Source organism: Clupea harengus, chromosome 5 (genome assembly GCF_900700415.2).
Source record: "Clupea harengus chromosome 5, Ch_v2.0.2, whole genome shotgun sequence".
Taxonomy (NCBI): Eukaryota; Metazoa; Chordata; class Actinopteri; order Clupeiformes; family Clupeidae; genus Clupea; species Clupea harengus.
This window is the reverse complement of record NC_045156.1, coordinates 8,165,258-8,191,920: the sequence shown is the minus strand read 5'-3', so window position 1 is coordinate 8,191,920 and position 26,663 is coordinate 8,165,258. Positions and strand designations below refer to the sequence as shown.

Below are 26,663 nucleotides of genomic sequence, written 5' to 3'. Positions count from 1 at the left end.
AAAACATCCAATTATGATGCATTCCATCATCCTTCAGTCATCATCAACTTCCCATAGGTTAGAACTCATGTCCAGTTATATATTCATGTTTCAGAATGTACAAATTCCAGAATTTAGGAATTTCAGCATTCCAAACATGTCTAGTGTCATTTCAGTTGTCTTTACAGGCAGGGCAGTATCCTACGACACACCAAGTCTCAAAACATGGCAAGTATTTATATTTATATATGTTTTATTCAATATGAACAGATCATTTAGAGCATCAAATTACTCAGAAAACAAAGGATTACAAACAGAATTCAATACAATAACTTGTGTCAAAGTATTATCATAAAATGCATAGTAACATGTCATGGCTATTGCTAGTCATTTTTTCTATTGATATCAAATTTATTTTAAGGCACTCTAAAATCCGCTATAACCAACCATCAGATACATTCAACCAAGGTCACATCCCAGGCATGTACGTAGCATCCAAGAGACGTGTCCTTCAGTCATAAGACATTATCAATTAAAAACATTTCAGTTCCAACTTTATACCAAAAGTCAATATAAATCTTTGAAGGTCACTATAAAAATCAATAATTCACAAATGCCTTTTTCACCCACCACTGGAAACATTCAAAATTGTACTAAGTTCTGTCTAAATGTTACTAAATTACAGTACCTGAATATGTGCTTTTCAAATAACTAATTTGTAAAAAATATCCAATAAAATCCTGGTTACCTACATAGGCCTAATTGACTAAATATAATGACGTAAAAGGTACCTAAACAGAGTTGCACCTTCCAGTGAGTGATGAGCGTAGTACTGAGTGTGGCAATCCTTTCAAGGCTGAAGATGGATCACTGCAGTTTCAACATGGCTTTAGGTTAACACTGAAAAAGAAGTGCTTCAATAATGCCTCTGCTTGCCAAAAACGACACCAAGTCATTGAAGAGAGCCAAAGCCGAATCGGTGGCCTGCAGTCTTAACTTTCAGATGAGCGTGATTAAGGTTTGTAACAACACCCCTCTGCTGACATATCTGCCATGTAGCCCATCTTTCTAAATTCCTCAGCCTCTCAAACTCAAACTACGATGACCAAATCCACTATTTTACAATGTACGCTGTAGCTCTCACTCACATCAATTTTTTTGTTCCATACTTAAAAATCGCACACATGCACACGCACGCGCACACACACACACTATGCTGTAAAATATTGCCTTGGAAATGTGACACATCTAGCATTTCAAAACATGTTGGGACACTACTGAAACACGGGACTGTCCCTGGAAATAAAATGGACATCTGGTTGTCAAACTCTATTACAGCTTATTAGGAGAAGATGGGGAATAGTCCAGAGGCTCTGATGCACATAATCTCTCCATGTCTGCTTAGACAAACGTCATTGCACTTTCAGCTAAATAAACAATATGGCTGCTCTTTGCCCATGAATACATCCATTTTATAAAATAAAAAAAATAAAAACACACTCAAACCACATGATCGTCTCTCTCCTCATCCACAGTTTACACCCAACTACACACCTTATATATGAGGCAAATCATTCCACCATCTCTCTGTAAGCGCACGTGTGTGTGTGGGGGGGTGGGGAGTGTCAGTTGACATTTACACGTCAGTTATAAATATATATAAAAAAAAAACTATTTGAGAGGCTTTTTCCTTCACACACTCCAAAAACAACACTGCCCAGCAAGGGAGCTTCACAGCATTGGTTCAGAAAGCAACAGTACAGTAGTGCTTTCTGTGTGGATGTCTGGTGTCCAGCTGATCCAAACACATAGCCCTCTCTCCCTCTATCCTCAGGGGGTGAAAAAAAAAGAGAGAGAGAGATACACAAATACCAAAGCGCAGAGGGCTCTCTGCTCCCCTCCAGCTGAGCGACATGTGGGGCCTTTGTGACATCACATCCTGGCCACAGCAGCAGAAGCTAAAAGGCCACCAATCAGAAGGCCAATAAACCAGAGACTCAACTGTCCCCCTGGCAACGGCCAGGCTTACCATCACAGACTTTTTTTGGCACTGTGATAAACACGATGTTGTGGTCTTCCCCGTTTCTGTTGTTGTGAGATGTAAAAATCCAGTTAATAGTAATACTAGTACACATTTCCATTATTGGTCACGCTATACCAGACATTTTGTTTCCCCCCTTACAAAAAGCTAAAAGGATATCTGGTCAAAAAAAAAAAAAACATTGCCCCATTTTACTGGAGTGTGTCAATAAACTAGTGTGTGCAATAGTTTACCTGTGCCACAGTGCTTCTAAGAGACTTTCAACGACCATAACTGTTGTCAATAGCTGTGTAAATATGCACTCAGTCTAGCATTCTCACTATGACATGACACCAAGCTCATAAGTCTATAAAGTACGTTTACAAGGTTGTATTCATCTTTTATCAGCATTCCTTTCGACAAAAAGAATGTGAAAGTACCAGTGGCAAAAACCAAAAATCCTTTGAAGAGGTTTCATTACTTCAGGCAACAGCAGTTGCTGCACTTCAGCAACCCTGGCTGACAGTGCTGTAGGGGCCGCATTCAATAAGAGAGACATGTGAATGCATTAGCTAGGCTAGCCCATTACCAGACATGTGATTCAAACTTGCTTAAGAACCCTCTGAAAAGACCTTTTCGTTCCATGCCAAAATGCCTGCACATCAGTCAGGGCTTGTGAGTTGAAGGTCCACATGCAACGTCTCTTTATCTAGAAACTTCTTTCCTTCTCCGGTGCATGTCCAGGTGAAAGACTTTTCTCTGAGGGCACACTGTGACCAATCTGCCTCAACAGTGAAAACTATTTATTGCTAAATTTAAAAATAAAAACTATGGACTGGTCCCTGGGAGAATAGAAAAACAAATGTCCCTTATAGGAACTCGAATGGTGTGCCTTAAAAGACCAGCAAAGCAAAAAAAAAAAAAAAAAAACTTTCCAGACGGATAATGAAAAATTTCGGGCATCAACAGCTGCAGCCCCAGCCTTCTGTAGTCACATCCTTGCTGTTCAACTTGAAGCTGTCAGTCACGTTCTCATTGAACATGGGGCCCCCATGTCTGAGAATGAGTTCGGCGGCCATCTTGTTGAAGGCCTCTTCCACGTTAGTAGAATCCTTGGCTGACGTCTCAATGGCAGTGATAAAGTCCAACTGGTGAGCCATAGACTGGGCCTCTGCGAGTTGGACTTCACGCATGTCGCTTAGGTCGGATTTGTTACCTAAACCACACAGGACACAAACAGGGTTAATGACATCCTTTAAAAATATTGACATTGCACTGACATGATCAAGGTGATTAGAACATGTTTACCAAAGGTTCGGAAAGTACAAGTATTTTCCAGGGTTTCATGTCACTCTTCTGGACAGACTCATTTTCACTAATAACACATATTCTCTCCATTTAACACTTTCATTTGCCTAAGTGACAGTGTTTCTCTTACGTTCTAACACAAGCTATTCTTTAATTATTTGACAGAATTACTAGTAAAGCTGAGGGCACTCATCATGGAGTGAAATTAATAGTAATTTCAACACTGTGGCACCAGTCACAGAGCTAGATAATTAGGGCAGCATAGACAATCCATGAAGACCGAATTAAGACTGACATTTTTGAAAGACAGTGTCACCTCCTCCACAGTTCATATTTAGCCTGAGCGCTAACCCTGCCCAGCTCCACTCACCGACTAAAAGTGGGACGATGTTGGAGCCGCCGTATTTCTTCACGTCCTCCATCCACTTGGGCACGGACAGGAAGGAGGCCCTCTTGGTGATGTCGTAGGTGATGATGGCGCCGTTGGTGCTGCGGTAGTAGCTCTGCGTGATGGTGCGGAAGCGCTCCTGCCCTGCTGTGTCCCAGATCTGCAACTGTTGCCACAACGTTGCCTTAACATTACTTTAAGCAAGGCACACACACTCATGGTTACATGTCATTATGTATTTAGTGTTCAACTATGAGAACAGGCCTACACCAGATCATACCCCATATAAAACAAAATGTGTGTGCGTGTGTGTGATTGTGTAGCTTGCAGACATGCAGACACACAGACTTATGGTTTCGTGTCATACTGTTTGTAGTGTTAACCTGTGAGAACCGCCAACACCATATCATAACTTCTACACACACACACTACATGATCATGATGAGGTTCATAGCTTTGGGTATAGAATGTGTAGAATTGGCTATATAACATATTGACCCCCCACACAACTGATTCACACTGATGGAAACCTGCCCTGTCATCATCCATAAGCTATGGTAAAGCAGTGGGCATGCTGACAGCAGGGGTAGCCGGCCAGTTAACCAAGGCCAGGCTCTGGTTGAAAAAAAAAGTGCTGACGTTAGCTGACTCAGCTAGGGGGCTCAACGTTAACACTCATCACAATTCAACCTAGCAGTGGCACCCTGCTTATGAGAACCCACAACACTTCCAAAAACACACAGGCCATGCAAACAAATAGACACGGCTCCAAAAGAGGTCAGATGTAGTGTGGCATAGCTGTGGCATGAACATCTAACAATGACTGCTCAGATTTGACTTAGTCTTTCACCAAACCCAGTCATATAAAAATCAATAGTTTTATATTCTGGACCTCATTATTTAGCAAAGTCTTTCAAATGATCAGTAAAAAAAAATAAAAATAAATGAAATCACCAGGGACTGACATCATGTGACAAAGTCTGCATCTAGAGGGTCAGAAAAATAGGCTACATATAATTCCTAGAATGATACAGAACCTGAAGAACTTGAACCATACATTTTTAAACGTTTAACACTTTGCCACAAATCATGACACGGAACAACGCTGTCGTTTTCAAACCATAGGATAGGGTCCATTGCCTAAACGTGTTTACATAAGTCAGTGTCCTCCGTCTTCACTTTGGACGAAGAATACCGCAAGAAAGTAGACAGCATATCCCGTTTAGCCCTTTGGATTTACAATCTTAAGCACCCTAATGTGGTAATTGCATAATCTATGATTGTCTACCGCTCTTACAGATTTTGTTTGTGTATTTACACCAGCTGCCCACATTCAAAACAATGTAGCCTGTCCTATCTAGTGCTTCATATGGGCTAATCCTCACATTTAAGTCAGGACAAAGTTCGAGCGTAACACGCTAATAATACAGATTCTGAGAAACAAAGACACATTGTCTCCAGTCTACTCAATGTATCAGCTCTCTTACCTACAGGTATCAGAGACAATAACACAAGACAAAGTATTGAGGTATCAAGGGCAAGCTATTCCTGAGATCCACAAACCTTGACTCTTTTTCCTTGAATGTCCACAGTCTTCATGGTAAAGTCCACTCCAATTGTGTTGCCCTGTCTTTCGATGAAGATACCAGTCTTGAATCGTTGCACTACACAAGTTTTGCCGACACCGACGTCTCCGACTAAAACTATTTTGAAGACGAAGTCATAGCTGTCATCAGAATCAAGCAATGACATGTTTGCAAAAGCTCGTAGAATGTCTGTTAGGATATGGGTCCGACGGCTATTGCATGTGTGCCGTCTCTGTGGTCGTAAGCTCTGTGTTTATAAAAGCAAAACTGACGTGGATAAAGCAGCACCTGCGAAATTGCCAACGCGGAAGGGACGAATGACAGCACATTTGTGAGGTATCCCAGCGCCGTGCCTGTCTCTTTTCTAAAATTGGAGCATTAATAATTTCTACTAATTTGTTAGTATTTTTTTCATGGCACGGGTTCTAATTAAATAAATATATTGTTTCAAGTAGGCCGAGACCGCTATGGCCGTTGCCCTTATATCATGTTACAATATCTATCTGTCTACGTGTCCTGATAAGGAAAATGTACTGCACTAGAAATGTCCGTGATTGCATAAGCTTATTAATAACAACAACAATCGTCTCAACTCTCCAAACTGGGAAATTATTGAAAAATGATTAATGGAAAGTTAGAAAGTGAAAAATCGAAAGTTAAATGAACTAAACGTAAGCTTTGTTAAAAAGAGTAAGAGTGATGACAAGTTGCAGTAATTGGAGACTCCAATTACAGTAATTCTATAACATAGTTAGATGTTATTTCTTCAATTAAATATATTAACATCTAGGCACATAACTGGACATGAGTAAGTGGATATGATATAAGTAAATATTTAAAAAATATGTTATGCCCTGTCTGAATCTCACTGCCTTCTCATAAACAAACGCTAGGTGTCAGCAGTAATAATTCTATAGTGGAGTCTGGTACCAGACCTGTACCAAAGAAGGAGCAAATGGGAAGTGACGACAGAAGCGCCAAAAATCAAATTTTCTCTAGAGGACTACCAGCTGTAAGGAATTAATCTGCAAATAAAAAGCGACGAAGAAGAAGCTGCAGGTAATGTATTGTTCTGCGTGTATGCTTTTACTGTTCTTGTAAACGTGCTTTTACGTCTCTGGACCATGACGACCTGTGCTGAAATAGATGGTAGGCTAAGAATGTCGACGAATGAGTGTATGCTAAACATTAGCTGGCGCTACCTAGCATAACCGACACAAATTCCGAATGGAGTGTTGCTCACAACTAGCGAATAAGTAGCTAGCCAGAGGTTCAGTGACTTGTTGTCAATTGTCAACAATCGGAAATGTTCTGACATCTGCGATATTGATACACCTTTATTTACGTAATTATCACGACAAAGTGCAAAGATTGTTCCCTCTGTTTACTGTGCAGTTAGAGTCTTCAATGAAGGCGTTTTTAGGTATTTAAGATCCCAGTGCCAAGTGACAACAAACACAAGCAGGAATCTAAGAATGCACTACAACATCTAAAAAAAACAATCCCTTTTTTGCACTCTTTTTATCAGACTAATTATCCTTACATTAAAGTAATTTTGTTTAGTTGACGATTTTCCCTGTGTCTGCATGTTGGTGCTTTAGAGTATTTTTTTTTTTGTATGCATTTGTTTAGTTTAGGCTATAGTGTAGGCTAAGCAAAAATAAATGAAAAGGACTTTAAACAAAGTGGTAAAAGTACAGGAATGTGCACAGTAATATTATTGTCTCATGCCTTTAAAGTTGAATCAGTCCAGAAGCAGTTTCATTTTTTTGTCAACAAATACTACTTACTACACCCTTTAACCAAGCTGTTTCTAACTTCAATTAGGTACTTACTCAATGGGCCACTTTTTCTTTGAACTGATGTGGCCTCCCTTTGAATGTTTTCCCTCACAGAGGTGATGTCGGACAGCGCAAATACATTCCCGGGTTACAAGCCGGATGCACTAGTCCAGTTCTTCCGTACAGAGGTACTTATTGGTCAAGAGGCCAAACATTTCACTAAAGGTGATATAACACCAACACCTAAGGTAAGTAAAGCGTTCAAATCAGTCACATTTCCATTATAGTCATGTAGTTATGCGCACTATTGGCATTGCTGCTGCTGGTACCCTAGTGTGTTTCTTTTGTTCTTATTATTCTTAACTGATGGGGGGGGGGGGGGTTTAGTTAGTCTGAATTTCATGAAGTTTGGTGTAAATCATTGGTCATTAGAAGAATTGGGATTTTTAAAAATGTACAACCCAATTTTATTTATTTTTGTTTTGATCTAATAAGTCCAAAATGGTGCTTAATCACCAGCACAGTCTTTGGACGCTTGCCAAATGTTGTGAGGATTTGTCCATAGCAGGACACGTAACAATATCAAGAACTACTCAAATGTGAAGTGTCTTTACTCAGTTACATTTGTTAAGTGAACAAATTATATCTGCGTTCCTGTTGCAGAATTCCAGTTGTCGTCTTTTGCTTGCTTAACCTGTCTAAACACTCCAATTTGGTGCACTTTTAGTTTTCTGCTTGAACCCAGATAAATGCCCCTAGTGGCTTTATTTATGTTCGATCGTGTCAGGTAAACATTACAAATGTGACTTATGGATGAACCTATCTTTGCAGCCAGATGTCATACAGCGGCTATACATGAGGGTGCTGCAACTGGTGATACGCATCAAGCCAGAATCCCTCTATCTGGTGAGTATTCAGTGGGCTAAGCCTACATGGGCCATCATGACTATTTGACCATTTGTTAACATTTGCTTCATGTTTGCTGGTTTAATGGGAAAGTTATTGATTGAGGAGTTCATATGAGTGGGACATGGAGCTACCAGGGGAATTGAGTTGTTAACATCTTTCTGTTTCTTTCCTATAGGTGCCTTTGTCTGAAAACATCCAGTATCCTTTACTGCATGAGGGGATGGCACCCATCATGAATCTCTTCTTACGCATGTGAGATGTGTTTGTGTGTAAACAGTATATATCAGATACACCACTACTAATTTATAGGTGTTGCATTCTTTTTATTATTATTATTTTTAAGTATCTGGATTTGATCTGTTTTTCCTTCTCCATGTCTGCATTATTTTTCTGGTATGTAAAAAGTTGTTTTGCATTTCAGGCGCCAATTCCTGCCAATGTGCCATGTGTATGACTTTTCTCTCAGTGATCTGCTAACTCCTAGTAAGTAGTATCCTAATGTGAGGGCATGGCATTCATTTCTTCCATAAGAATAGAGTATTTCATAATTTTTTCAATGTCATGTTTTCACATATGTAGTCTTTATCTATGCGGACTTTACATTTACATTTGGTCATTTAGCAGACGCGTTTATCCAAAGCGACGTACATAGGAGAAAACCTTTAATTTCTTTGACTACTTTCATTTATTTAAAATTCATTCATTAATGACGTTGTGATAAATCTATTTCACGTGTTTGCATTGTAGAGACCAAACAGACAATCACTGTTCTGAGTGGCATCATGAATTTCCTCCACTTCAGGAAACAGAGGACGGAAGAGACTGCAGCACATCAGCACAACTTTGTAAGTCCTTGCAATGTTCCACTCTGCTGTACGGTAATGGGTTATGAGAGAGAATCCTGTCAGGACTGATCTAAATCCATGAAAAAGAGGAGAGCCTAATCATAATTTAAGTTTGCGATTGTAGAAAAAATGCTCATAAGTTTTACATGCTACTTTTGCTCATAGGTTTTACACTACTCTATAGGAACCTACCTGTTACTTTTGCTGCATCTTGTACAAAAAGGTTGTTCCCAGAAACCTTTTTTTTTTTTTTTTTGCCTACATTTCCATTCATATATCTTTTTATAGAGGTTAAATATGTTACCCTTCAAGACTGTCTAACTTGTATTGCCATATTGAAATGCACAAATCATGTTGACTAAAGGTCTGATTTCCCTGTTCTGTTACTCCTCTGTTTTAGCGGGAGAACCTAGACAGACAGAAAGCCTGCAAACATGGGATCAAGGATGCAGAGAAACGAATAAAGGAGCTAACGTAAATGTTTATTTTAACTTCTTTTTTTTTTTTTTTTATGTCTTTATTTATATACAAATATTTTTGTACCTGCTATACTACTATTCAGCACTTACAACTGCCAATACTTTCACTATCCCTGTTGTTACTCCTAAGGCTCTGCCTACAACCATAGCTAGTCCTGGTACGGCCACTTATACATCGACCTTAGTATCATCCGCATTGTAGTTGCTATCTATGGTGCATTATTACTAATGGTGTAGATTTAAAAAAAAAAAAAAAAAAAACATTTAATAAAATTCAACTTTTCTCCTGTGGGTAATTTTTTTTTCACTACTTGTATCATAATACTGAATATTAATTATTATAATTATAATTATTATTATTAAAGGGATCTTGCACGCAGACACAACACAGTGGGCAATGGTGACAGAGGCTAATACACAAGGAAAGCAGACAGGGACATTTACACAAACAAAAATGGGAACGGAAGTCCACACTGACGTTAACGTAGGCTGAGTGAACACAAGTACACTCGGAAAAAGAACATTTCAAACATAATGAGACATTGATGGGTGACATGCACTGCATTATGAGTGCCCTATTACACGCTCACAGAAATATGCATGGGAGCGCGCCGCTCCACTGCATGCTTTAGTGTTATCAGTTGATATTTAAGAATGATTTTCCCTTCCCTTGTTGATGTAGGACCATCCCTCCGGAACAGCAGGCCGAAGCCAAACAGCTGGACAAAGCTCTGGCTGAACTACACGAGAGTACGTCACAGGCGTACCAGGAAGTGGTAAGAAGGGAGCACGCACGCCATTTTTATGTTTCATGTGTAGCCTATTCTCTCACACACACACTGTGAAGACACCACCATTATCCTGCACACATACATGTTGATAATATCTCTCTTTTCTTGCCCCATCCAACAGAATAACCTAAAGGCTGAAGTCAGCGAAGGAAAGAATGAAAGTATCGAGCGGATGCAGAAACTGGTTAGTTTTCCGAATGCAAGCGAGCCTAACTCCCCACATAGCAGCTGACCCCAAAACAGATCGGGCCTGGATGTGGACCAGATTCCTCCCAGGTCCAATCTGTAACAGTCAGCCACTGTCTGAATCACATCACTGTACAGAAATCAAAACAGCAGTGCAGTGTGTACTTGCTGTCAGGGAGCTGTCTCGTTCTCACTAGCACCGTTCTCATCCTTCCTGGACAGAGTCAGCTGAAGACCGATGCGAGTGCCCTCAAAGAGGCGATCAGCAGGCTCAAGTCTCAGATCGTGGAGTCGCCCGAGGAGCTCAAGAACGAGATGACGAAGATGAAGGAGAACATCAAAACCATCAAAAACTCTAAAGTACGTGGCCACGAGGCGATTCAATGTGTGGCTACAATTTGCATATAAACATATATATATAATGTATATTTATTGTATATTTATATATCACCTTATGACTTGTTAAAAACTAAATCAGAACTCCTATAAATGTGCTCTGTGTCAGTGTCTGGGTAAATTAATTTCTCACATTGAAATTAAGTTACTATTACATTCTAATTGTTCAAAACGTTGGACGCAATGGCATGAATCCCTCCGGCTATTGAATTTAGTTTATATTGTCAGTCAAATAATGACAGCCTCACTTGTGTGTGTGTGTGTGTGTGTGTGTGTGTGTGTGTGTGTGTGTGTGTGTGTGTGTGTGTGTGTGTGTGTGTGTGTGTGTGTGTGTAGGAGCTGGCGGATGAGAGGCTGGTGGAGAGGCAGATCAATGTGCAGGCGGTGCAGCAGAGCGAAGTGGAGCTCCAGCTCCTGTACAAACTGCTGCAGGACCTCCAGACCAGCATGACCAAGGCCCACCGCCAGCAGGAGGAGGTGAGTGCCGACTCGCCCATGCCTCCTAGGGGACCCCATGCCTCCCAGGGGACCCCATGTCTGTGTGATCTAAAGGCATCTCCTCTGGATTTCAGTGTGAGGTGGAGCTGCGTGCCGTTCATGCAGCTAGTGGATTCAACTGGGTGTGATTTTGACTTGAGCTTGTATACAACTTGCTTACCAAATTGTCTTCAAGCTACTTGTAATACAGAGCTTGTGTGAGCTGCCCTTTATGTATTTGCCAGGTCGGTAACAAATAAGACCTTCACCAGTCGTGTGTGTGTGTGTGTGTGTGTGTGTGTGTGCGCGTACACAGATTCAGCAGCTGGCGTCTGAGTACGAGCGGTGTCTGAAGGAGATGAAGGCCGTGGGCATGGAGGAGGCGCAGCTGAAGAGGGCGCAAGCCATGAAACAGGACAAGGAGTCGAAGCAGCACATCCGCCGGCAGAAGAAGAAGGAGATGAAGGACCACCACCTTCGCGACGTCATGGGGTGAGGACTGTTGTGCCGAGTAGAAACCACTGACGGCAGGTGCTCTTTTTGTTGCGCACATCGGAAGCAACAACAACAACAACAACAGTAGAGCCTGCCTGCTCATAAGCTGTCAGATCTGTGTTTTTTTTTTTTTTTTTTAAGATTTGTTTCTGGGCATTTTGTCTTTAATCGATAGGACAGTGAAGGTTTGGACAGGAAAAGAGATGGAGAGAAGAGGTAGAGAGTGGGATCGGGAAATGACAGTGGGTTGGATTCGAACCCGTGTCCCCGTGGGCGTTCAAGCCCGTATATGGTTGGGGCTACTGCTTGCGCCACAGTGCCCGCCCCCTAGATCTGTGTGTTTTATGTATGACTGGTTGGTCTGATTGGAAAGAAAGAAAAGGCAAAGAATGGATGTAAAGGCTAGACACCTAATGGCACACATGTAGAGCAGGAATCAGGAAACCCAACCGTAGTGACGGCACTCCGTCACAAAGTGTCTTCGGGTGAAAGCACTGTTGTGATGGGCTCCTAACGACTACCGACCAGTGGCACTGACACCTATCATCATGAAGTGTTTTGAGAAACTGGTCCGGAGTCACATCACAACAAGCCTGCCACCCACTTTTGACTCCCACCAGTTTGCATACAGAGCAAACAGGGCTACAGAAGATGCTATTGCCACGGCTCTCCACACCACACTTACACACGTGGAACAGAGAGGGAATTACGCCAGGCTGCTCTTCATAGACTTCAGCTCTGCTTTCAACACGATCATACCAAGCAGACTGGTCACCAAACTAATGGACTTAGGGCTCTCACAGCAAATCTGCTACTGGATCAGAAATTTCCTGACAGACCGCTCCCAGAGGGTTAGAGTAGGATCCCATCTCTCCTCAGCTCTCAGCATCAGCATCGGCTCACCGCAGGGCTGCGTGTTGAGCCCCCTACTCTACACCATCTATACCCATGACTGCACTCCCACCCACCCGAGCAATGCCATCATTAAGTTTGCAGATGATACAACCGTGGTGGGGCTCATCTCAGGAGGAGATGAGACTGCATACAGGGAGGAGGTGCAAAGGCTGTCGACATGGTGCACCTTGAACAATCTTGTCCTCAACACCTCCAAGACAAAAGAGCTGATAGTCGACTATAGGAGGAAAAAATCGGACATGCAGCCTATTGCCATCAATGGGGAGAGAGTGGAGAGGGTATCAGACTTCAGCTTCCTGGGCACTCACATCGAGCAGGACCTTTCCTGGACCAGAAACACCATTGCACTGCTGAAAAAGGCACAACAGAGGCTGTATTTCCTGAGGTTACTCAGGAAGAACAAATTAAAAAAGAAACTGTTAGTGTCCTTTTACCGCTGCTCTGTGGAGTCAGTGCTAAGCTATGGCATCTCGCTGTGGTTTGCCAGCTGCACGGCAGCAGAAAGAAAGGTACTCCAGAGGGTCATTAACACAGCGCAAAAAGTAATTGGCTGCTCTCTTCCACCTCTTGAGGACATTTATAAAACACGCTGCCTCAGAAAAGCCCACAGTATCCTCAGACTCAACACACCCTGGTTTGAACCACCTATTTGAACTGTTGCCCTCAGGGAGACGCTTTAGGACCATCATAGCAAAAACAGACAGGCTGAGAAACAGCTTCTATCCCAGAGCCATCATAGCACTTAACAATGCACAAAACTGACCTGTATTTGTCTCTCTGTTGTGTTATATGTCTTGTGTTTTTATAGTGTAAATATGTATATATATATATATGTTCAATCTATATTTTTATTGTTTTTGTGTCTGAGAGCTGCTACCTCAATTTCGTTGTACTTGTGCAATGACAAATAAATATATTCTATTCTATTCTATTCTCTTCTTTTTTGGATTTCCACATGTCCTCCTCCTGTGCCTCGGCCATGTGATGACCTGCCCGTTCCCTCCATCCTGCAGGGAGTATGACCGGGTCCATCTGAAGCGTGAGGAGGTGGTGGAGCTGATCGCCGACCTGAGGAGGGAAACCCAGCAGTTCAGGACCAAGATGCAGGTCATGAGGGACACCTGCAACCAGGAGATTGAGAAGGCACAGGTACCATGCACTACCTCTGCAAACCACTAGGTGGCAGTGTATTCTGTCATGACACACCACCACACTACTGACATTAAAATATGGATTGAAGTACAGATGTTAATATTAAATATGAAAGTTCTGACTTCTGAGATTTTAAAGTTCTTTGAATAGCACCATGTAATGGTTATCTTTAGGTGAAGAAGTTTGTTGTGTAACAAGTTGAAATGTGCGATTTCTTTCAGGCCATGTACGACCACCTGTTAAGCAGCCTGGATCAGTTCCACAAGCGCATTGAAAATCACGTCGTCGAGGGCAACGCATATATTCACAAAATAAAGCCACATTTCTAGACGTGTTTCTACTGATTTTACCTTTCCTTGTATTTTGTTATATATTCTGTCCTGTTTCTTATGATAATGTATACATGTTGTGTGTCAAAAGACTGAGTTGGACTGTGTCATCGTGATTGTGTTGCTTATTTCATAGGTTGAATGTTGAATATTTTGGATGCACTGGCCTCTACAGTGTTGTAAGCATACATTAGCATTTTTTTTTTTTTTTTTTTTTTTTTGCAGGTATATTTATTACCAGTCAGCTCTGAAGAGTGGACGTTAAAAAAAATGAAATATTGCTCTGTATTGCGCTCTGTAAAGCGCCTTGAGACAATTTTATTGTTTTGGCGCTATATAATTGAATTAAAATAATACCTTGAATCATCTAGTGGTTATTTTGGGAAATCTTTCAGAGCTCCCCTATTAGAAATTCTCTGAAACATTGTGACCAACCTTTCGTTTTCAATGAACAAATACGGTGTAACTAAGGTGTAAGAATCAAAAGAGCCCGAACCTGACAACATTGAGACACCTAAGAAAGAAGAAGAGTAAGTACATTTCTTGACTTTTGTGACCTTGTTCTAAATAACCCGAGTTTGGAGTTATGTAGGCTGCCTGTCTTTGAACTGCTCTGTCCTGAAAGTCAATAATAATCACCGAAAGTAGCCAACTGCTTAGTTGGGCTAAGATATGGGCTACCATGCAACTCTAACATAGCTAGTATCCTGACGAAAACGTCATAAAGCTTACACTTAATTTAGGCTATAATGGTCAGAGGCAGACGGATTAAAACAATTTGTTTCTCAGGATTGTAGTCAGAATGACCTTAACCTCGTCGCTTGATTCAGCCACCGAAACGAAATCGATTAGTCTGCGCAGTTTTGCGCAGCTGAATTCACATTTGTGAACAATTGTCACTTGTATGAGGAATATCGACAGAATAAAGGTTGTATAGTGTGCAGAATTTAGTAGGCTAACACGATGTCATGTGTTCACTTAAATGTGACAAAAATACAACATTTAAGTTAAAAAATGTCTATTGGACAGTGAAATATGATGTTACAGGACACTTCCAGAAGAGAAGGAAAAGAATACTGCTAAAACTACGACATTTAAATATATTCTCCGCATAGGTTGGAACACAAGTTATAAATGGATGGAGTGCCACCAATGGACATTGCTTACGGGTGCGGCTTCAATGTGAGTAGCCTAGTTATGAAAGGCAGTCATTAAAAAAAAACTAAAAATAAGAAACTTGGGATAACAACAAGATCCTATAGTCCAATCTCACAGCAGGACTGCCAACAGGGGTCAGTGTGGCACAGGTTAACAGTCTATCATTTCTCTCTTCTAACTATAGGACGTGGAGATGGGTGTTGATGAGGACAACATAGACATATATAGGTCTATGGAGGACATGGTCAGTCCTGCCGGCCCAACTGACCAGGTTGGTCCACATTGTCAAAAAAAAAATGTGTGCAGATATGATGTAGAAATTGATACACATTTAAAATGGTTTATTTTATTTATAAGGTGCCAGAGAGGACACCTAACTTTAAGGCTCCAGAACAGTAATAATTACCTTTAGTCTCTAAATTCTATTGATGCTTAGCATTACCATTTCATTCTCCAGCAGGTCTCCACCACAGGGACACTCCTCGCCACAGGAGCCTCCTCTGTGTTTGTAGATAGGACAGCAACACAGACACAGAATCACAGCGATTAACCCAAAAATGCTACATACCCTGAGGTAAAATAATTTATTTTTGTATAGATGTTGTATGTTCAGGGGGTGCCAGAAGTCTTATCAGTTTGTTGAGACAGCTCTGTGTGGGGTGCCTATAGCCCTGCACAATCCCAGACCTGCTGTAGCAAACCCAAATTGAGTAATCATGCTGTGCAGGTTAGTATAAGGATAGTATAAGAATATTTGTCTGAAATGTGTTTAATTACAGCTAAGGTTTAGAGTGAGACATGCCTGCTCTAAGTAATGGTTTTAGTCATGAAAACATGGCAGTACTCATCAATGTGAGTGTAACCCTCGTTAGTTTCACTTGCTAGAAGTGGATGAACCCTAACTCTATTCACATTAGAATTAGTACTGGGTATTGTGAGACACTCCCTAAGCCCTCCCCTCTAAGGGAGAACGATACATTTTCCCTTCCTTTTGCGTTCCCACACTCGCACCATCAACCCAGAGACACGTACACACAGAGTCAAGATCGGGATATTTGATAAGATCAAATAACAAAAAAGTGGCTTAGATATAACATAGAACTTTAGAATATAAGTAGACTGACTACATGAAGATTACGTTTATTTTGAACTTATCCTGGTGAGTTGACGTTGTCTAGCTATGATGTGAAAACGTTGACACTTAGTTAAATGTTCACGGTAGATTACCTGTTAATAGTAATTTAAACCAGTCAGGATAGTTGACAACTAATACTATACACTATAAGTGTGATGTTCCCTGTTATGTAATTTGTTAAACTTGTGTGATTACTGTGTTTTATGTGCATGTAAGCTAACTGTGTTAGCCACATGGCTATGGTGCTGACCGCGAAAAAGCTAGGTCTCCTATATGTAAATGAAGGAGAGAAATACCTGTGTCTTTTCACATTAATATACACTGTATGTTAAAATTACGAAGTGATGACATGGGCAATGAACTATTTAGTCCTAGTGTGAACGATGAAGTTCTAAAAATGTAAATTTGCTAATCGCCACACACGTGTGTACAGGCTGTTTTTTTCCCCCACCCCTGAATGCCGCATCAACGGTCATTGTGAAGATCCGAGTGTTCCATTCTTCTGCGCTAGCCTGCGTCCCATGGAGTGACTGATTCCCGCGAAACAGTATAGCGTTCTCCCCTGGACCATCCCACGCAGGAGCGTGGTAGGACGGGACATTTTGATCACACAGATATTCCCCCTCTCCTTTCAATATTGACATCAGCTCGAGCTTTCTTTTTTTTATGAGATCTCACGTTTGTTTTGGTGTTGGATCCAAGATTATTTGTATATATCATATGTATTGTATTGAAATGTTGTGCTTTGTATTGTATTGAATTAACTGCATTGAATAGAATATGCCACCTGTTTTTATTAGTGGTAGTTAAGGTTACATATTTTTAGATAGATACTATACCACACTGAATGTTATAGATCATTTAACTTAACATTTAACCTTGAGCAACAAAATATCCTTATCAGCATCCCCCTAGATTACTTTTAGATAAATTTAAACATATAGTGAAATATAACACACACACACACTAGTATCTTACACACTGTTAGAAGTAGCATTTATCTTCCTTCCCCTTCATCCTGGAATTACATATGATGTACTGATATTTTTATAAATATAATTTCATACTCTTTTCATACTCATCTGATTGGTTTGCTGTTGTTATTGTGGGTTTGGGTGGATATCTTAATGTAATTAAGCACTACTGCAGTCCTCCTAGAGATAGAACCTAGAGATAAGATACCTCTGAGTGAACCTAATGACAGATATAGTAGTTTAGTTGATAATAGTGTCTACCCAGAGTCTCTCTGTGGACACAGGGTTACATGAGGAAGCCATATCAAATGGCCTTTCTGTGCCTTGACTTCCCATGAATTCCATTGATCACCTGAAAGTCACAGCTATAAACTTGCAGCACTTCCATCCTTTACTCTCTCAGGGTATTCCCACATATGCAACGGCCATAACTGAGCAACCTTTGAAAGATACATCAGCACCCAATACATCACAGCATCTTGGACATCAGCCCATTGGAGATACATCAGCACCCTATACATGACAGCATCTTGGAGATCAGCCCATTGGAGATACAGGGGTAGGTGAGTACAATGATGTAGTTTGGGAAGTAGCACAGCACTGTGATGTACATTAACAGGAAGTCGCACAGCACTGTGATGTACATTAACAGGAAATAGCACAGCACTGTGATGTACATTAACAGGAAGTAGCACAGCACTCTGATGTACATTAACAGGAAGTAGCACAGCACTCTGATGTACATTAACAGGAAGTCGCACAGCACTGTGATGTACATTAACCGGACATTGTTTGAAGAATATTATGAACTAGCAGTTTTCAGCCTGAGAAAAGAGTTAAAATAAATATTAGAAGGCTTACGAGAATAATAATAATAATACATTCTGTAGACCTTTGTCGTATGTCTTCCCTTTAAAGTTAATATTTATTCATGTTTCATAATTAGTTTTAGTTTTTAAATCAATCTATACCCTCCAGCAACAGCGCATTTTGTTCCAAGGACATTCCAGTTATCCCTCAGCGCAGACAGAATTACAGCTATTACAGCCGTGTGGTCATGATCTGGTTGTGATCTAGTTCACAAGATTGGCATGCAGGCATTTCAAGACTTATTTCTACCCAGAGCAAGTTTCCAGTAAATCCATTTTTGGCATTTTGATAAAGCACCTGCAGAACATATTTGACCTAATTTGCTTTAAGTGTACACAGACAGTTAAAATGTGGGTACATATCTACAAGCCAAAATGAGTTCATGCATAGTGTATTTTGCACCATGTATTATTACTATCATGCATTAACCCCAAACGTTAATCCATTTGAATGGTCTACTTTAGTACAAGTAGATGCGTTAAGGCCCCTGCATCTGAAAAGCACCTCTCAACATTTGATGCCGTTTCTAATGTTTATTTGTTTATTTGTCAGGGACAGTAGAAAAACATTATTTCCACAAGTACAAGAGATGAATTGTATATAAGGCTTCTTCATTAATACTGTGTTTTGAATGTTAAACTCGGGGTCAGACGCAAATGCAACAATTCCAGGCTCCAGGACCGGCAGGAAATCTGATGGGGTTTCCAGGAGGATGGCGTGATGGGGCTAAAGGCCCGACGTCACAGCAGAAGCTCTCACGCCTGAGGTCCCAAGACCAGGATGAAACGGTCAGAGAAGACTCCTCCTTCCCTGTACCTGTAGACCAGTAGTGGGATGGAAATAGATGTGATGTGATCTCTGCTTTTGGCGATATAGTTGGTGCCGTTCTGTGGTGAAAGCTTTTTTTACTTTTAATGACCCTCACTACATAATTACACAGTGCATGGGTTGTTCACAGGTGTATGTATCTGTCCTTCACATACTATTCACATGAACACACTTCAAAAAGTGCTAAATTCCAGCATAGTGCTTTTATGGAGTATACAGTATAGAATATGTTACAAAGTTCAGTTCTGTTTTAGGACTAGGTCTTACAATCCCTGGTTGATTTGCACTCTTGAGATGTGAAGTGGGTTGAAGCAGACATGCAAGGTGTTTCCGGGTAAGAGTCATGGTGCTGTCTGTGGGACAAAAGGGTCAAAAAGCCTCATTGGAGTCATCAGGTGGGCACCCTCCTTCTCCAGTGTTTCGATGATAGGCCCACAACACCTCCAGAGGGCTCATCGGCAACACCTGGCGTCCCAGATGTGCCCTCCTCTGCCTTAACCCTTCTGCGCCACAGATGCTATTTTGGGGCCCGGGTGGCGTCTCTCCTCTTCACCCACAGCCACCGGCTTGCCCATTCAGCAGCGCTTGAGAGGGCTTTGATGGCTTGGCGTTGGGCTCGAATTCCCAAATCCTTAAGCAGCCTGGTAGTTGTCTTACGCACAAAGCCTCTGCAGCCGACTTCCACTGGGCAAACTTTGGCTTTTCAGCATCAGCTGCCAGCTCAGCGTACTTAAGGCTCTTTCGTTCGTAGGCCTCCTCTACAGCGTCCTCCCAGGGCACAGTCAGCTCTACGATGTACACCTTCTTAGTTGAGGAGGACCAGAGCACAAGGTCTGGTCTGAGGTTCGTAGTGGCGATCTCTGGTGGAAAGTAGAGCCTTGGACTCAGATCTACCACAAGTAAGTTATCCAAGTTTAGATTAACTTGACATTTCCCTGCAGTTAGTCTCAGACACTAAAAATAGGTTTCAATGACATTAAAGGACAAATATCACTTGAACATGAGGTGTATAATAAACCCTCATAGACTGATAGTCAGTGTTTGAAGCAGCAATATGGAGTTCTGTTCCAAAACTAGTAAGCTAACTACCTAAAAGGCCTGCAAAAACCTTGCCAACAGCCCATCTGACTCTGATAGAAGCTTGCCAACACACTAACTGGTTTCTTTTGGCAGTATAGCTGGCAATGTCATGCGTGTGAAAGCTTTTCTTCCATTTTTGCACGGTTTTCCAGCCCGGAACACAGAAATACATAGGGCATATCTTAGATGGCTAGTGGGGAAGACACAGGTGTTTATCCTTCCTTCACATGACCATATGCTATCAAAATGAATTTGAGGATGGTACCAAATCTAGTTGCCTATAAAACCATACCTCAAAAAGTGTAAAATTGTGCATAGTGTTACTTTAATTATATGTGAGGTAATAGCTCAGATGGGCTTTTGAATGAAATACATCCCTTAGTTTAGTTAATCTGGTGTGTGGCACTATATACCAGATCAGGTCCCAGGTCCTCTTGAATGTTTAATAACTTAATTCTTTTTTTTCAAATAGAAACCATCAGAGGATGAGATGCAAAACCAGCAGCCGTCTAAACCCCAGGATGTTGCAGCAGTCCTTGTGGAAATAGAAGGGGAAGGAAAAGAACAGCCACCAAAATGGGCGAAAATGGTTAGGAAGGCCCTGCAGACATTCTTCAACAGAGACTTTAAGGGGATTGAGGTCTGCAATCTAGATATTTTGGACGCTCCATTTTCAGCCAAGATTATAATAAGCCCTTCATCAGGTAAGAAAAGATGCACTAGTCCAGTGGTTTTATATTCTGGGTATGTCATTGGTCTGTTGTCATAAAGTCACATATATTAATAGTTGAATAATTTATTTCAGCCTGTGAAAAGCTGTTGAACATGAAGTCAGCACCACTGAATTTCAAGGATAGAGATGAAAAAGCCACTGTGCACTTCAGAACCACAGTGCCAATAGATGAGCCTCCAGTGTCAGCACCCATACACAAATATGGAAGTTCTGTGCAAAAAACACAAGAGGCATGTTTACAAATTAATTCAGTTAATATAATTGCAATTAATAACAATTAATATCACTGCATTTCTGTTTTTTGAAACACAGAACTGGATAAAAACAGCTTTTTTTTTTTTACAGATCCCAATGACCGTGAGTGCTGTTGTGGATGTCCGGAAGTTTGAAATTCAGCTTGAGAAGAAACTCCTGTGCATATTTGAACAACACAAAACAGGGAGTCATACTCTCACAGTGAATGGGACCTTTGAAGAAGTGGAAATTTTTTACAAGGAATTCAACCAAGTTATTGGACAGCCAGTAACAAGAAATACCAACACTGTGTTTAAACACACCAACCCCAACCAGATGGAGACCAGTAGAGAGCCTATGAGGGTGCCACTGTTTCAGTATTGGTACTTGAATCAGATGCAAAGGATGGAAATAGAACGCATTCAAGACAAACATGGAGTGGCAATCAAAGCTGATGTGTGTGTTACAGTTGAGGAGATCAGTGGAGCCACCAGCGAGTCATGCACAGATGCTACCAACGAATTCATCGACCTGTTCAGAAAATGTGCCAGTAATATTGTGAATGTTCCTGTGCCCAGTGCGGCGTTGGAGTTGGTTTAGCGTTTGGATGACAAACTCATGCTTACTGCATCTGCCCAAAACTGCATCCTGCTAGGACCACCTGATAGTGTAGTTGCAGTGCATAGACTGTTGAATCAGCCGGCTAACAAGGATGATCCAAGATCAGAGAGACCTGAGGTACATTGGGACAAGGACCGAAACAAGAATCCCCATGGAGAAACTAGATGGACTGGACCCGAAGCTATTGAGATGAACTGCAAACAGAAACCATCAGAGGATGAGCTGCAAAACCAGCAGCCGTCTAAACCCCAGGATGTTGCAGCAGTCCTTGTGGAAATAGAATGGGAAGGAAAAGAACAGCCACCAAAATGGGCGGAAATGGTTAGGAAGACCCTGCAGACATTCTTCAACAGAGACTTTGAGGGGATTGAGGTTTGCAATCTAGATATTTTGGAAGCTCCATTTTTAGCCAAGATTATAATAAGCCCTTCATCAGGTAAGAAAAGATGCTCTTGTCCAGTGGTTTTATATTCTGAGTATGTCATTGTTCTGTTGTCATAGGGTCACATATATTAATAATTTAATAATTTATTTCAGCCTGTGAAACGCTGTTGAACATGAAGTCAGCACCACTGAAATTCAAGGATAGAGATGAAAAAGCCACTGTGCACTTCAGAACCACAGTGCCAATAGATGAGTCTCCAGTGTCAGTAGATGAGGGTCCAGTGTCAGCAGATGAGGGTCCCGTGTCAGTAGATGAGCCTCCAGTGTCAGCAGATGAGGGTCCAGTGTCAGTAGATGAGGGTCCAGTGTCAGCAGATGAGGGTCCAGTGTCAGTAGATGAGGGTCCAGTGTCAGCAGATGAGGGTCCAGTGTCAGTAGATGAGGGTCCAGTGTCAGCAGATGAGGGTCCAGTGTCAGTAGATGAGCCTCCAGTGTCAGCAGATGAGGGTCCAGTGCCAGTGTCAGCACCCAGCACCAGGAATGGGACCTTTGAAGAGGTGGAAGAATTCTACAAGGAATTCCAGCAGGTTATTGGACAGCCAGTAACAAGAAATACCAAGACCAGTAGAGAGCCTATGAGGATGCCACTGTTTCAGTATTGGTACTTGAATCAGATGCAAAGGAAGGGAATAGAACGCATTCAAGAGAAACATGGAGTGACGATCAAAGCTGATGTGTGTGTTACAGTTGAGGAGACCAGTGGAGCCACCAGCGAGTCATGCACAGATGCTACTAACGAATTCATCGACCTTTTCAGAAAATGTGCCAGTGATATTGTGAATGTTCCTATGCCCAGTGCGGCGTTGGAGTTAGTTCTGCGTTTGGATGACAAACTTATGCTTACTGCGTCTGCCCAAAACTGCATCCTGCTAGGACCACCTGATAGTGTAGCTGCAGCGCAGAGACTGTTGAATCAGCCGACTAACAAGGATGATCCAAGATCAGAGAGACCTGAGGTACATTGGGACAAGGACCGAAACAAGAATCCCCATGGAGAACATAGATGGAATAGACTCAAAGGTATTGGATTAAATATGGATTAAAGTACAGATGTTAATTTTAAAAAGTAAGGTTCTGACTTCTGAAAATGTAACTTCGGATAGCACCATGACATGGTTATCTTTAGGTGAAGAGGTTTTGTTGTGTAACAAGTTGAAATGTGCCGTCTCTTTCAGGCCCTGTAAGACCACCTGTTAAGCAGCCTGGACCAGTTCCACAAATGCAATAAAAATCACGTCGTCGAAGGCAACGCATATATTCACAAAAGTCAAAATTCTATACGTGTTTTGCTACTGATGTTACCTTTCCTTGTATTTTGTTATACCGTACGTATATTCTGTCCTGTTTGTTATGATAATGTATCGTTTATAAATGTTGTGTGTCAATAAAGACTGAGTTGGATTGTGTCCTCATGATTGTGTTGCTTTTTTCATAGGTTGAATGTTGAATAGTTTGGATGCACTGGCATCTACAGTGTTTTAAACATACCTTGGCAAGTTTTCCCAGAGACCCAAGCTAACTTACAATTGCTGGTACATTTTGGAGAGTGGACATTAAAACAATTAAATATTCTTTAATCTACATTTTTGAAATATGGCAGCCAATAGTGTGACAACAAGGTGGAAGTATGTGATTTCTTTCCTTCTGAACTTGGGTGAACTTGATCCTCATTACTGTATTGCTAGTGGGCACTTAGCCTGTTAGGGGATGTTTAGTCGGGCAGTTTATTGGCATATTTTGTTAGGATTGGGACAGGACAGGAAACAGCTTCAAGCCTTATGCCCAGTGATGAGACTGAAACAGATGAAAATGGGGTCATTATGAAGCCAAGCTGATGGAGGCTTACAAATCCACAAGTGGGGGGGATGTCAACTATCAGCACAGAGGCCGTGACTATTACCGCTTACTTTACGAAGTACACTGCAATACAGTGTGTAGTGCACACTAAGCACTTACATCTATAGTGCGTTCTGTCGCTGATTATTGTTGTCTCAAATGGAACACTGACGGCCTTTTACCCATAAATCTGTGCGCCAGCTTCCTCAGGCCAACTGGACATTTTAAACAAAGATGGCAGACCAAACTCCACTGACGGCCGTGTTTTGTATGTAAATGTACATCTTTTGCCGTTTTCTCGCTTAGATTTTTTTTAAAGTTACCGAGAAATAGACACTGTACTATCAGAATAACAGTTATTGTAACCAGCAATAATGGTTGAAGTGATTTGCGAGGCGTCAGTCAGCCAACTTTCCAAACTGAAAAGCTGCCGGAAAGGGCTTTTCCTCTTCCGCTACGTAGCCAAGATGGCGCCCGTTTAGGGCGAGTAGTGTCCATCGTTTCACACTGCATTTTTTTACCGTTTGCAGTGCGTCATCCGGGTACTTTCAGTGCCCTGAATTCTGCTGGCTCTGTCAGGGTGAACGCCCTAGGCACTGAAAAGTCAGTGTTGAAGTGCACAAGTGCGCGGTAGTAGACACGGCCAGAGAGTACCATACTCAAATATAACTGTCATTGTGTGGATAATTTAAAGTTGTCCTCCACCCCATCAAAAGATGATGTGAACTTTTACACAGCGCTTTAACTATAAGTGATGTCACTGGAAAATAAAAAACAATGAGAATATGTACAAAATTGTATTGGTTCAAATATGCAAACTAATTGTTAGTGCTTTAAATCTAGGTGCGTTTTTGTCTGGATTTAAAGGTATGTTTTTGCCTGATAAAGGCACAAAATGGCATGTCGCCCCAGCTGTACCTCATTAGCTACCAATTCTGTACCTTTGCAATGGGTACATTTTTGTCACTAGGGGTAAACTTTGGATGGTTTTGATCGGGCATATCTCTGTTCCTGATTAGCTGACTTAAGTCTGGTTTACTGTACCTGTCACAACAGAAGTGTATGATCTCAGTGCTGGCAGGAACATCATTCTACAGCAGGGTTTTGTATCTTTCAGCGATGGTTCCAAATGTTTCACTTTTGGTAAAAGGCCAGGGTCGTATGATGAGTGCTTACTGTGCCTAAAATCAGAGATGCCGGTCACTTTCCATTTCAGTGCCAAAGATCAGTACTGATCTGCAGTTCTGATGGCAACCTCCCTCAGATTTATCGTTGCTGGTGGCGCAACCGTGGTAAAGTTGGTTGGAAGTTCGATATTCAACAGACATTCGGACACCCGTATGTTTAGGGACCATCAACAAATTACACATTTAAAATTTCAAAAGTCAATAGCTTTTCAACAACATGAACTAAAAACATAAAAATTATGTTGAACTGTTCAAAATGTATGCATACACATTGCACAGCCTTTATTTTGTTTGATTTTATATCAGGTTGTAACAAAATGTTTTAATTCAAAATAAATCTTCAAACTTCAATAGCTTTTTGGACTTATTATCCTCAAATTAGTTTCAGAGTGTTCACTGACTATGCATACATGTTGCACAGCCTTTAGTTTTTTTATTTTCACCTCACACTATTTTCAGTACATTTATGAAAGTCTGAAACTTCAATAGCTTTTTGGTCATGTGACCTATCATCATCAAATCTATTTAACAGTGTTCAATGACTATGCGTACATGTTGCACAGCCTTTAGTTTTTTCATTTTCACTTCACACTATTTTCAGTGAATTTATGAAAGTCTGAATCTTCAATAGCTTTTTGGTCATGTGACTTATCATCCTCAAATCTATTTCAGAGTGTTCACTGACTATGCGTACATGTTGCACAGCCTTTAGTTTTTTCATTTTCACTTCACACTATTTTTATTGAATTTACGAAAGTTTGAATCTTCAATAGCTTTTCGGTCATGTGACCTATCATCATCAAATCTATTTAACAGTGTTCAATGACTATGTATTCATGTTGCACAGCCTTTAGTTTTTTCATTTTCACTTCACACTATTTTCAGTGAATTTATGAAAGTCTGAATCTTCAATAGCTTAGCTACATAGTCATTGAACACTGTTAAATAGATTTGATGATGATAGGTCACATGACCGAAAAGCTATTGAAGATTCAAATTTTCAAAAATTCACTGAAAATAGTGTGAGGTGAAAATGAAAAAACTAAAGACTGCAACATATATGCATAGTCAATGAACACTCTGAAACTAATTTGAGGATGATAAGTCACATGACCAAAAAGCTATTGAAGTTTCAGACTTTCATAAATTTACTGAAAATAGTGTGAAGTGAAAATGAAAAAACTAAAGGCTGTGCAACATGTACGCATAGTCAGTGAACACTCTGAAATAGATTTGATGATGATAGGTTACATGACCAAAAAGCTATTGAAGTTTCAAATTTTTCAAAAATTCACTGAAAATAGTGTGAGGTGAAAATGAAAAAACTAGACCAACTAGAATTTGATCATGCCAGCGTGATCGGCGACACATGCAAGTTAACAGGCCTACCACTGTGGGGTTTACATTGTTTGAACCCACGCTGTAGATTTCCAGTAGGGAATTGACAAGGTTTTATACCCAGGTTGTGATCCTTTAAGTTCCTAAATATAATTTCTAGGGTCCCAACCTTTTATAACACTCCATGTC

At 41.0% G+C, this 26,663-nt stretch overlaps 3 protein-coding genes across 5 annotated transcripts; 2 read left to right on the top strand and 1 right to left on the bottom strand.

Annotated features, from left to right (window-relative positions):
• Positions 1 to 209: 209 nt before the first annotated feature.
• Positions 210 to 5,611, bottom strand: rab43 (RAB43, member RAS oncogene family). The gene is made up of 3 exons (XM_012838523.3): positions 5,259 to 5,611; positions 3,678 to 3,861; positions 210 to 3,215 (listed from the first exon to the last, which is right to left on the bottom strand). Exons 1-3 carry the CDS (start codon positions 5,445 to 5,447, stop codon positions 2,962 to 2,964), a joined length of 627 nt encoding a protein of 208 aa, XP_012693977.1. The 5' UTR covers positions 5,448 to 5,611; the 3' UTR covers positions 210 to 2,961.
• Positions 5,540 to 14,037, top strand: nuf2 (UF2 component of NDC80 kinetochore complex). 2 transcript variants are annotated; one of them, XM_031567572.2, is made up of 15 exons: positions 5,540 to 5,617; positions 6,175 to 6,340; positions 7,177 to 7,310; positions 7,894 to 7,968; positions 8,147 to 8,223; positions 8,393 to 8,454; positions 8,719 to 8,816; positions 9,217 to 9,290; positions 9,978 to 10,071; positions 10,208 to 10,270; positions 10,495 to 10,632; positions 11,005 to 11,145; positions 11,462 to 11,637; positions 13,569 to 13,704; positions 13,929 to 14,037. In XM_031567572.2, the coding sequence occupies exons 3-15, from the start codon at positions 7,182 to 7,184 to the stop codon at positions 14,034 to 14,036; spliced, it is 1,371 nt and encodes a 456-aa protein (XP_031423432.1). In that variant the 5' UTR covers positions 5,540 to 5,617; positions 6,175 to 6,340; positions 7,177 to 7,181; the 3' UTR covers position 14,037. The 2 variants fall into 2 exon arrangements, with proteins under 2 accessions (XP_031423432.1, XP_012694030.2); XM_012838576.2 differs by lacking the exons at positions 5,540 to 5,617; positions 6,175 to 6,340 and adding an exon at positions 6,360 to 6,430.
• Positions 14,038 to 15,383: 1,346 nt separating this feature from the next.
• Positions 15,384 to 23,519, top strand: LOC105903018. 2 transcript variants are annotated; one of them, XR_006152414.1, is made up of 9 exons: positions 15,384 to 15,465; positions 15,652 to 15,768; positions 17,707 to 17,862; positions 18,818 to 18,961; positions 20,554 to 20,785; positions 20,887 to 21,044; positions 21,160 to 22,105; positions 22,207 to 23,133; positions 23,289 to 23,519. XR_006152414.1 is itself a non-coding variant. In XM_031567571.1 (3 exons), exons 1-3 carry the CDS (start codon positions 21,667 to 21,669, stop codon positions 23,339 to 23,341), a joined length of 1,419 nt encoding a protein of 472 aa, XP_031423431.1. In that variant the 5' UTR covers positions 21,160 to 21,666; the 3' UTR covers positions 23,342 to 23,519. The 2 variants fall into 2 exon arrangements, 1 of the variants encoding a protein (XP_031423431.1); XM_031567571.1 differs by lacking the exons at positions 15,384 to 15,465; positions 15,652 to 15,768; positions 17,707 to 17,862; ... (1 more) ...; positions 20,554 to 20,785; positions 20,887 to 21,044.
• The last annotated feature ends 3,144 nt before the right edge of the window (positions 23,520 to 26,663 follow it).